We start from the raw sequence: 10389 nt of genomic DNA on the forward strand, positions 1-10389 counted from the left end.
TTCTTCTCTTTTTCTCCTCTCAGCCCATCCCAGAGTGACTTTGCAGCTTCATGAAAACCAATGAAATTAAAAACTTTCTTTTTTTTTTTTTTAATAGGGAAACTGAAGGATACAGTTTGATTAGAATCACTTCCACTGGTACCGGAGAAGAAGGAATGAACAGTCTGGGCTGACAGAGAGAAGGCTGCTTGTCTGCAGTGATCCAGTCATATCGTCTAAAGAAACATCCCTGTTTGCTATATGATGAACCTGCTCATGTGTTTAGCCTGTCTGCTCCTGGCGCTAACCGCGGTCAACAGTGAGTACATTTTTTGGGATAAATGCCTAAAATGTAATAGTTTAATGTATCTCCTTTATTGTTGCATAGTAAAAAAAAATAAATAAATAAAAAAATCATTGAATTGAATAAATAAATTGGTATACTTTATTTAAAGTTCCTTTCGGGATAAATTAACTAATTTGTAAATTGAATTTGAAATATAGTTGCTGATGTCTTGTTCAGCCAGAGTGCAAACTTTGAACATGTCAGACCAACAGACTGCTGCCTTCCTTCTTAACTTTCAGATAGTGAGTCATTTTTCTGCAGACATTTTGTGCTCGCACAATGCAATACGCTACTGCAAGAAAAACAAAAAGAGATGCTATGAGAAAGAGAAGGAGCCCCACTAGTTCCCCAATCCAGCCTCATAAGGTTAAAAACTGGACTTTGCTTTTACTTTCGGGGCTCCTTTGGACTTTTGAGAGAACACAAAGATCCACGTAAGGCCCTGGTGAGCCCAAACACTGCAGAATCAACAAAGACAAAATTCAATTTGACACGCTTTAATTTTATGATCCACCCAAGATTCAACATAAATCAATCCTTATCTTTTCCTTAGTGAAGAGTTAACTACGTAAAGCGACGTAGAATTTCTCATTTGAATAATTTAGAAACGTGTTTTAAGAAAATCCATGATAAATAATGTTTTTTAGGTTAAACTCTGACGTCAGCCTGAACATTAATTTAGTCAAATGCCTACACGGCTAGCTAATTAAATGTAAACTAGCACAAGAGTGGAGTAAGTTTTATCTTCAAGGTTAGTCTGTTTATTTTCTATCTCTCTTCATGTGTCTTAGTAATAATAATAATAATAATAATAATAGTAATAATATAATTTCAACCAAAATCACGTTTGATTGGCTGATCAGCATCAGACAACGACTCATGCCTCACTTCACCTGCTGGCTCCTCCTGAGGCAAAGCTGAATATTAAGAGAGATGAAAAAAATACCGAACCAATAAGAAGCTATGCCGAGACGATTCAGTACCAGATCTGATCAATTTGGGAGAAGATCGGGTTACGAAAAATTTATTCTTTTGTATTACACACTTTGCTATGATCATCTAGTTTTACGTTGGCTCACCTCCAGTGAGCTCAACTATTTTTCTGCACATGCAATTCCTTTCTGAAGCAAAAAAAGAGAAGGACCACTCAGGACATCCAGCAATCTAAACCAGAACCAGCAGCCCGATTGACCTTTTTGTCTCCCTTTTTAGTTGAACTGCTACAGCTGTGTGAAATTAAAGTACAAGCTAAGCACATGAGTGAGCCAAGAGTCTGGTTTTAGACTCTATTTCATGGTAAAAGTTGACATTCAATGCATCTTCCTAAGGAAAAGTTGACTGTTCAGTCGGTAGTGCACTGGCCTTAGTTAACACACAAAGTCCTACAAGGCTCTCGGTAGCTTTTTTAAAGTGTAGTGTGCAACTTGGATGAGATTATAAAAGTTACAGGAATGCAAATGATATACAGATTGTTTTAGTAATTAAATATTTGTTGTGAGTGACACAACTGTCCAGCAAAGAGACCAACAGTTTTCTCTTTCTCTCAATGGACATGCTGCAGCCATGACTGGTTCAATGCAAAAAAAAAAAGAAAAAAAAAAAAAAAAAAAAAAAAAAAGGGATTTTTGAGCAGCAAAATGGTTTTCTAAAATAGTTCTAATAATGGTTACAAATTTTAACTCTTTTATGCATAGTGGTCACTACAGTGGACAGCTATCTAAAAGCCATTTTCTTGTGCTTCCTGTGGATTTTTATGTTATAAATGCACAAGGACCACTGAAGTGGACACTAATGCATCATTGAACACACTATAACTACTGGCCATCAGCTGCAAGTGCAAGAAATTATTTTTGTTAAATGCAATATGGCCAACAGACAGAAAAGCATGCCAACCAACTGGGTCCCTCCTTCTACTGACATCAGATAACCCCTAAAGAACAATACTACTGATGTATTTTTCAAATAACAACTTTGTATTTGGAGAAAATTACAATTGACCACCTAAAAAAATAAAAAAATAAAACATTTTTTACAACATTTTTCTACCTTTTTTATGCCTTAATAAAATTTAAAAAGAAATTGGAAAAAAACATCCTGATACAAAGGATCATAATTCATGCATGAAAGTGTTAAAATACCTCAGAATGGGTTCAAAATCCTATTTAGAATCACTAGAAACTAGTTTAAGCATGTAAATATGTCAGAAAAAAGATTTTAAAAAAGTGGGGGGAAAAACCGAGAAAGTTGCTGAGTCACACTATTTAATTATTTTTGGAATGGTGTTGAACAAAGAAAGATCTCGATCAATCATAAGTGGAAATGGATATGAATGATTTTGAGAGAGTCTGCATTCTTTCCCCCTCATGTTGAGGAGTCGCAGGAAATGATGCCCACTTCTCCTCCGTCTCTGATTGTGCAGCCTGAGGTCAGAGCTCCACGGTTCAGTAGTTACATAATGCTGGCAGGAGAGTCCCTGCTGTAATGTTTCTGCAGCCAGAGTGAAGTAGTGACGCTGCGTTCCATTACCTTTATTGCACCGAGGCCCCCCATATGGCAGAAATGTAGCAGTTTTCCAAATGGGTAAATTAACTTGGAGGAAGTGGGATAACGAGCAAAACTCTACAGTCTTTCTACTCACCGAGGGCGTTCTGTTTTACACGTGGACTTTGACCAGCTGCCATAGCTTTCCTACAAATGCAGCTTTGGTTGCTTGCTGGTTTTTTTTTTTTTTTTTTTAGGATAAACTATCCCAATGCTTCACTGCTAATCCAGTTTACCAGGAGAATATTTGATTGTCCATCAATTCATATCCGACAGCAATGATGGACAATTGACAGTAAATCTAAACGTAAACATGTGTATAGATTGCATCCTGTTTGTTTCTCCGTGCAGGCCGAGCGCTTACACAGAGCCGCATAATCGGCGGCCACGTCGCTGCACCGGACTCCATCAAATACATGGTGTCTCTTCAGAGATCAAGCCGCCAACACTTTTGTGGGGGATCGCTAGTTCACAGGTACTGGGTTCTGACTGCAGCGCACTGTAACATCGGGTAAGAGTGTCCAACAGCTGTAATCATCTGTAACTATGAGCTTGAAGGATACCGCTACACGATTCATGTAATATATATTCTCCCCAGTCCTTTCGACACTGTGAAAAATGTCCTCGCCGCTGACATTGCTTCTCTGCCTCAGTCGAACACCCACAAATCCTGTGTCGCATCGCTGTCACTGTCGCATGTTCTTCTCTGCCCCACCTGAAGCACACGCACAAATGGCAAGAAAGGCGGAAATAAACATCAGTTATTAATATCGCCCCAGTTTTACTGTGCAGAAAAAATTGACTTGTATCTGTCGATACCGATGTTAATGCGGATATATTGTGCGTTCCGAATAAAAACTACTCCGTAACATAATTTATAATGTCTAAGAAGCAATAGCATTTTTTTTACATTCACTTTCCTAACTTTGACATATTGTGTTGGGATGTCATGTAATAAAAAAAATGTACTGTGCATCTTTCATGTAAGCCCCCTTTACTGCAAAACCCCTAAATGTAATCCACTGCATCCAATTCCTTACACCATTTAATTATGTAAATTTTAGTCAGTTTATTGTGTCACTCAGTATGGTAGGAGCATATTTTTGGAAACAAAAAAAAAAGCCCTTTCTGGTATAAACAGGTAATGTCACAGCAAACCTGTGCATTGGAGGTCAAACTGGACACAAACAGATACAGTTGAGTCAGCTGACCTTGGTGCAGCATCATTCTTGTGTGTGTACGTGTCCGCACGCGTGTGTGTGTGTCAAACACAGAGTGACAGTGAAGTGTCATCTTGTTTAGTTCCTGGAAATCATCCATATCTCTGTAGCACTGCCCCAGTCCTGCCAGATCACAGTAAGCCATTGTTCCCGATCCATCCAGCTGCAGTCGCAGTCAATCCTTTTCCACACCCTGAGCTGGTAAATTTCTACACTGCTGACACATTTTTCCCGTATGCCATTTACTTATTCAAACAAGTACAGAAATAAACTCTGCGCACAATTATTCAATAGGCTGTTCTCCTGAATATATTGCTTTGTACAACTACACTGCTGAAAGTCAATCCAAAATGTTAGCAAGTGTAAATTCTTAGGAAAGTAGAAGTGAGTTTTTGTTATGAGAATACCTATGTGTGTACAAGTACTGGACAGCTAAGATGGTGCAGAATTATAAAGCAACCGAATGAAATGAGTTTTGTTTTTCACCACACTTACTCATTTTTAATCTACTAAAGCGATTTTAATAAATCAACATCTGCAGATAAAAATTCCTGACTTTGAAAAATAATCATCACAGCTGTGAGCCCTGATTTCATGGAGTCAGTTGACAATCTGTTCACAATCAACTTTTTGTGTAGCAGCAACCAAACCTTTTAGTTCTGGACTCTCCTGTTGTGGCTCAGGAATTAGAATTAGGTAACACCAAAGGAGAACGGGTTCCTTTAAGAAGTCCATATTTCGGCTTAGTGAATAGTCAAAATAGTAATGCAGACACGTCAATAGGGAAGACAGCGCTGCACATTTTTCCTAGTTTGCTTATTGTTGAATACAACTCAGCCCTCATCTGCCCTGGAAGAAGATTTAACAAACTGTGGAATACATTTTTGTTTTGTATATTTTACATCCTGTTGCAGTTTATTTCCACTTCAAACGAGCATACTTGAGTGAAACGTGGGGGAACTAGAGTTGTGACCAAATAACCTTCTTTCTCAATTGATGTTTCAAGAGTGCTGCATCCTTCTGAAAGATTTTCTTTTAAATCACATTTTCCTTTTCAGAGTAGTAATATATTGTGTTGCACTCCCATCATTGCACAAACACACATCTTGAAGGTGGAAAAAAAAATGCATGAAAATGATAATGTTTAAAAGTGACGTTCCGTGCAATGCTTGCATGTGTGTGTTTTAGGGCAGATCAGATGATGATAGTGGCAGGCGACTACAAAGTAAATATCTTCGAGGGTACTGAGCAGTACGCTAAACCCCACAAGCTGGTCGTTCATCCCTCATACAACAGCAGCACCAACAACGCTGATATCATGCTCATCAAGGTACTGCAGAGATTCATCTTTTCAAAACTGTGTGTGTGTGTGTGTGTGTGTGTGAACATTTTACAACCTCCTTTTCCTTTTCTTTTACTCTCAGTTGCGTGCCCCTATGGTCCTGAACAAGTTTGTGTCACTGGCGCCTCTCCCCAGACAGGGCACAGGCGTGGTCGAAGGCCACCTGTGTCAGGTGTCTGGATGGGGCCACGTCAGGGTGAGTGGAGGAGGACAGGTCCCTCTTAAGCTCAGGACGGTCACAGTGCCCATTGTTTCAGCCGCGAGATGCAACGGCAGCGACTCCTTCAACGGCAACATCACGGCGAACATGATCTGCGCCGGCTACCCGTCCGGAGGAAAGGACGCGTGCAAGGTTAACCCGGGGGCCGTAGGGTGGCACACGGCTCAACCTGTTTGGACACGCGGGAGTGTCTTGTCCTTGAAAACACGTTAATTTATTTCTCAGACAATACATTTTCCATCACCCAGTAATGCCATAATGTATATCAGGTAGCACAAGCTGATCTGATTCTCATCTCACATCGGAGTATATCGGTAACACAGTTTTGGGGAAGTCCATCCCTTTGTCAGTAAGAGGACACAGCTTGTTATGTCAGTACATAATGAATTGTTAGGCTGACATGCCAGACTGTAGTTGCAGATGAAATGGGAAATCTCAAAGGTCAAAGTTTAACTGTGATTAAAAAAAAAAAAAAAAAAAAAGAGCTAATCTGGTGGATGGCAGCAAAACAACAGCACACTTAAATGCTGGTGTACGTTATGGTGCATTCATTGTTCTTATTCATGTGTGTCTCCTTTCTTTCTTAGCCTTTAATGTGAGAAGAAAATTACCTGAAATTCAATATGCGATGTACCAGTAGTCATTTGCCTTTGTGAAGAGAAACCTACTTCTAAAACTGATACATCTAACTCTGTACTGGGAGACTTTTCAAGCAGTTGCGCGATAAAACGGCAATGAAAGTATTCACACCCCTCAATCATTTTCACATTTGTCATCCTACAACGACAAACTTCATTGTATGTTAAACTTCAATGTGATTTTTCATGACTGATCAATATAAACCAGTATCTATATTTTTGGGGTGAAAGGGAAACATTGTGCGTGTTTTTTTTTTTTTTTGACTCATAAAAATCTGAATAGTGCATTTGTATTCAGCTTCTTAAGTCAACACTTTGTAGAATCATATTTTTGATGTAATTACAGATACAAGTCTTTTAGGGTTTATATATCTGAAGTTTTTGTCCATTTAATCAGATTCAATTCTCAATTTTTTTTTTTTTTTTTTTTTCTTGCAGATTCCCAATATAATTTTGGTCTTTACTTTGACTTTGCCAATTTAATACAACTGTGGTTTGACTTGACCAGGAATGTTCGATGTTTAGCAATATGTAGCATTCCATCAACTCTATGCAACTTACCTGTCTCTGCAGAGAAGAAGCCTGCCCACAGCATGCTACGTCCACCACCATGTTTCATCACGTGGGTGGTGTTCACAGTGAAGTACAGCATTAGTTTTCTGTCACACAGTGTTTTGCATTCATGCCAGACAGTTTAGTTTGGTCCCATCTGATGAGAGTATCTTCTTGTGCATGTTTCCTCTATATGCCTCAAAATAAACTGTAAATTTGACTTTTTATGGCTAACTTTCCAAGTTTATTTTGTTCTTGCCATTGTTCCGTAATGGCTGGATTTGTGCACAACCGGTAGCCGTTGAGACTCTTGATTGCTTCTTTGCTTCTTTGCTAATCTTCTCTATCAAAATCTCTGACACCTTCATGGAATAAAATTTATTTATTCTGAAAAAAGAAAAAAAAATGCAGAGGACGATATCCTTGAATTGAAGGACTTCTAAAAGGCAACTGTTTGTATTGTAATTCATCTAGAGGTTTTAGAGGAAAGCGAATGATTGCAATTCACAGTTGAATTTGATGTGAAACCATGGATCATTTTCTTCCCACTATCAAAGTTACACTCTGATTTGAGTTCATCAATCCTATTAAATCCTAGTAAAGTACTTTGAAGTTTACAGTTCCAAGATGACAAATAAAAATATAAAAATTTCTGCTTACGCTTCTACAAAGTGGGTTTTTTTCTGTTTACTATTTAATCACAAACATTGCATTGGTGAATGCAATGTTTCACTGAAACACTGAAAAACAGTTTGAAGAGGGGGAAAAATATACAAACACAAGTTTAAATATTTTTCCAGAATATTTTGAGATGTTTTTGAAACAATCTTTGAAATTTAGAGACGATTACTAAAAGCTACCATTTCTGAAATGCAATATTTCATATCTGCGAAGTGAGGCTTTTTCACTGGACGTCAGTTGTTCTACAAAATGAATGACACCTCAAATTATGTAACATTATATTAGTATGCTTGAAGACAATACAATAAAAGTGACCTTAAATCCCTGAGACATTCAAGCCAAAAGATTAGCAAGCCCCTGCTGAAACGTTTTCCCACAGGCTCAGCTTCATGTGAAATCTGAAGGTGTAATCACCAAGGGGACATTGTGGCTCGGTAACTGATAGAGGGTGTGGTCTTGTCTTTGCAGGGAGACTCGGGCGGGCCGCTGGTGTGCAGGGGCCGGGTGTACGGCATGGTTTCATGGGGCAACGGCTGCGGCGACGCTCAGTTTCCAGGCGTGTACACCGCTGTGTCCAGGTTCCGCCGCTGGATAGATCAAACCATCTACGGGCCACACCTGCGCTGTTTCGGATACAGATGAAACGCCGAGTGTCATCCTGTCATTGTTATCAGTGTAAAAAGAAATGCATCCTCTGCTCTAAAGTATTAAGGCTTTATTAAAAGTCTGTGTCAACTACTGAATCCCCTGCTGGGCTGTTTACATGCCTCCTACTGTGGTTCACAACCTGTAAGAAATTGCAGATTTATGACAATAAATACCATCGCTTGGATAAGAGTGTGATATTTCTCAGTCACTTCTTAGGGTGTGAGGTAAGCTTTTTTACATTTTGCCACGTTGCTTCAGTGTTTCCTATTGGGATTTATTTTATAGACCAATGCAAAGTGGTAAATAATTATCAAGTGGAAGAAAAAATAAAAACTTCTATAGATATAAGGTAGGTAATAGAGCGGTATCCTGAAAACCAACAGAAAACAGGAAAACTATACAGACAAGTTTTGCATATGCCAAGTTATATAAACTTGGCAATATATTATTATTTGTATATCTATTTTTTCCGGTTTTTAATTATTTTTTTTTTTTTTTTTTTTTTTTTACCTGCACCAGAAACATTTTAATACATCATAGGCACATTTATAGTTTTTTAAATATTTTTTTCTGTAAACTCCGGTAGCCAAGCAAAGAGATTATTTGGTGCCAAATTCACAGTTGCATCTTTGTGCAAAAAAAAAAAAAAAAAAAAAAAAGAAAGCCTTTGTTGAGGAGTTGGAAGAAGAAAGTAATTGCTGACAGAAAGCCACTCACACACACACACGCACGCACGCACGCACGCACGCACGCACGCGCGCACACACACACACACACACACACACACACACACACACACACACACACACACACACAAACATTTTGTAGGTATACAGTTACTAACTGGAGGACAATGTTTTGGTGAAATGTGGCCAAAAATATGACACAAAACCAACACTGAGCACGATCCTAAACGCAGCATCCACAGGGGGAAACGTCTCGGCAGCAGTTTTATGTTGTGTGGATGTTTTTCTGCAGAGACGGGGAATCTGGTGAGAGCTGGATGGGCGATGGATGGAGGTAAGCACACCAGTCTGGAAGGAAACTTGCCAGTTGACACAGAAAGCTTGAGACTGGAAGTCCAAAATCCAACTGAGAATCTGTGACAAACAAAAACTAATGTTCACAGATGTTTGTAGAGAAATTCACCTTTTATTTCCTCTGAAGTCGCAATAGCAGATGAATTTAGGGTTATTTGGAGCCTATAAACTATCACCCAGTTGAGTTGACAACACGGAAGCATTATATAAACCTGCAGACCTGCTTTCCAGACCGTCTTGTTGTTATGAATCTATTTTAAGTCTAAAGGGAGTAGGTGTGCCATAATTGCTCCTTTTTTATGAATAGACAACGTGTGGAAAGTCAGCTCGGCTGCAGGCTCATGTATCGTCTGTCCTTCCATTGTCTGCGTAATTATATTGGGTTTGGTTCTTCTGAGAAAAGACGATTTGCGTCCTTTATCGACTCAAAGAATCTGGGGAGGCCTCCTTTCATCTTGTTCCTTCTGCAGATGTTAGCGCTGCCAGCAGGTGGAGACCTACTTAAAAAAAAAAAAAAGTTCAGTAAGTGTGTAAATAATTTTAATTCTACCAGTTTCATCTTGGTCTGGACGTTTTGTACCTGATGTGTTGGCATATAAATCTTTTAAAGTGGATTATTTCTGCAAAATAAGTAATATGGGATGCCGTCATGATAATGTGTGTGTTTTTTTTTTTGTTTTTTTTTTCATAATGCACAAAGAAGGGAACACAGCGAAACAATGCATCTATTAATGAATGAACCTATGGATGGGTGAATGAATCACAACTTTATTTGGGAGACAAATAAATATTAATTAAAAAAAATAAGATTTTTTGCAATGTCATAGCAATGTGACAACAAACCATATCAGTGAAGGTTTGTAGCTGAGGCTATAAAATATAAATGAAATCAAATACATAAAATAAAAATGTATATCAATGAAGTTGAATCAATCTCTCCTTGAAAAGGAATGCTAATTAAATTACACAACTATTTAACTAATCCTACATATAAAGTGCATTAAGCCTAAACATTTATACATATGTCATTAATATTTCATACTGATCATAGTTTTACAGCTACAATATCTATAAAACAAGGCCGTGCACCACCATTAAACTTCTAACATCACCTATAAATGTTTTACTATTAAACACTCTATTGTTTTTTTTAATAGAACAAGTGCTAAATAACTGTATCCA

The 10389-nt window shown here is 38.3% G+C and overlaps 1 protein-coding gene across 2 annotated transcripts; it reads left to right on the forward strand.

The window, feature by feature from the left end:
* Nucleotides 1-8339, forward strand: LOC106955124 (trypsin). Of its 2 annotated transcripts, none has more exons than XM_015045105.1 (5): nucleotides 1-298; nucleotides 3218-3377; nucleotides 5275-5416; nucleotides 5511-5780; nucleotides 7988-8339. In XM_015045105.1, exons 1-5 carry the CDS (start codon nucleotides 241-243, stop codon nucleotides 8159-8161), a joined length of 804 nt encoding a protein of 267 aa, XP_014900591.1. In that variant the 5' UTR covers nucleotides 1-240; the 3' UTR covers nucleotides 8162-8339. The 2 variants fall into 2 exon arrangements, with proteins under 2 accessions (XP_014900591.1, XP_014900592.1); XM_015045106.1 differs by having other exon boundaries at nucleotides 3-298; nucleotides 3218-3341.
* Nucleotides 8340-10389: the final 2050 nt, after the last annotated feature.

This window comes from Poecilia latipinna, unplaced genomic scaffold (genome assembly GCF_001443285.1).
Source record: "Poecilia latipinna isolate Pla-1442-1.1 unplaced genomic scaffold, P_latipinna-1.0 Scaffold708, whole genome shotgun sequence".
NCBI classification, from domain to species: Eukaryota; Metazoa; Chordata; class Actinopteri; order Cyprinodontiformes; family Poeciliidae; genus Poecilia; species Poecilia latipinna.

What these genes read in the sequence shown, in the direction of transcription:
- LOC106955124 (XM_015045105.1), top strand. Translation starts at nt 241, where the DNA reads ATGATGAACCTGCTCATGTGTTTAGCCTGTCTGCTCCTGGCGCTAACC. An exon ending in GGCGCTAACCGCGGTCAACA is followed by an intron (nt 299 to 3,217) that starts GTGAGTACATTT and finishes TTCTCCGTGCAG; the next exon opens with GCCGAGCGCTTACACAGAGC. An exon ending in GCAGCGCACTGTAACATCGG is followed by an intron (nt 3,378 to 5,274) that starts GTAAGAGTGTCC and finishes TGTGTGTTTTAG; the next exon opens with GGCAGATCAGATGATGATAG.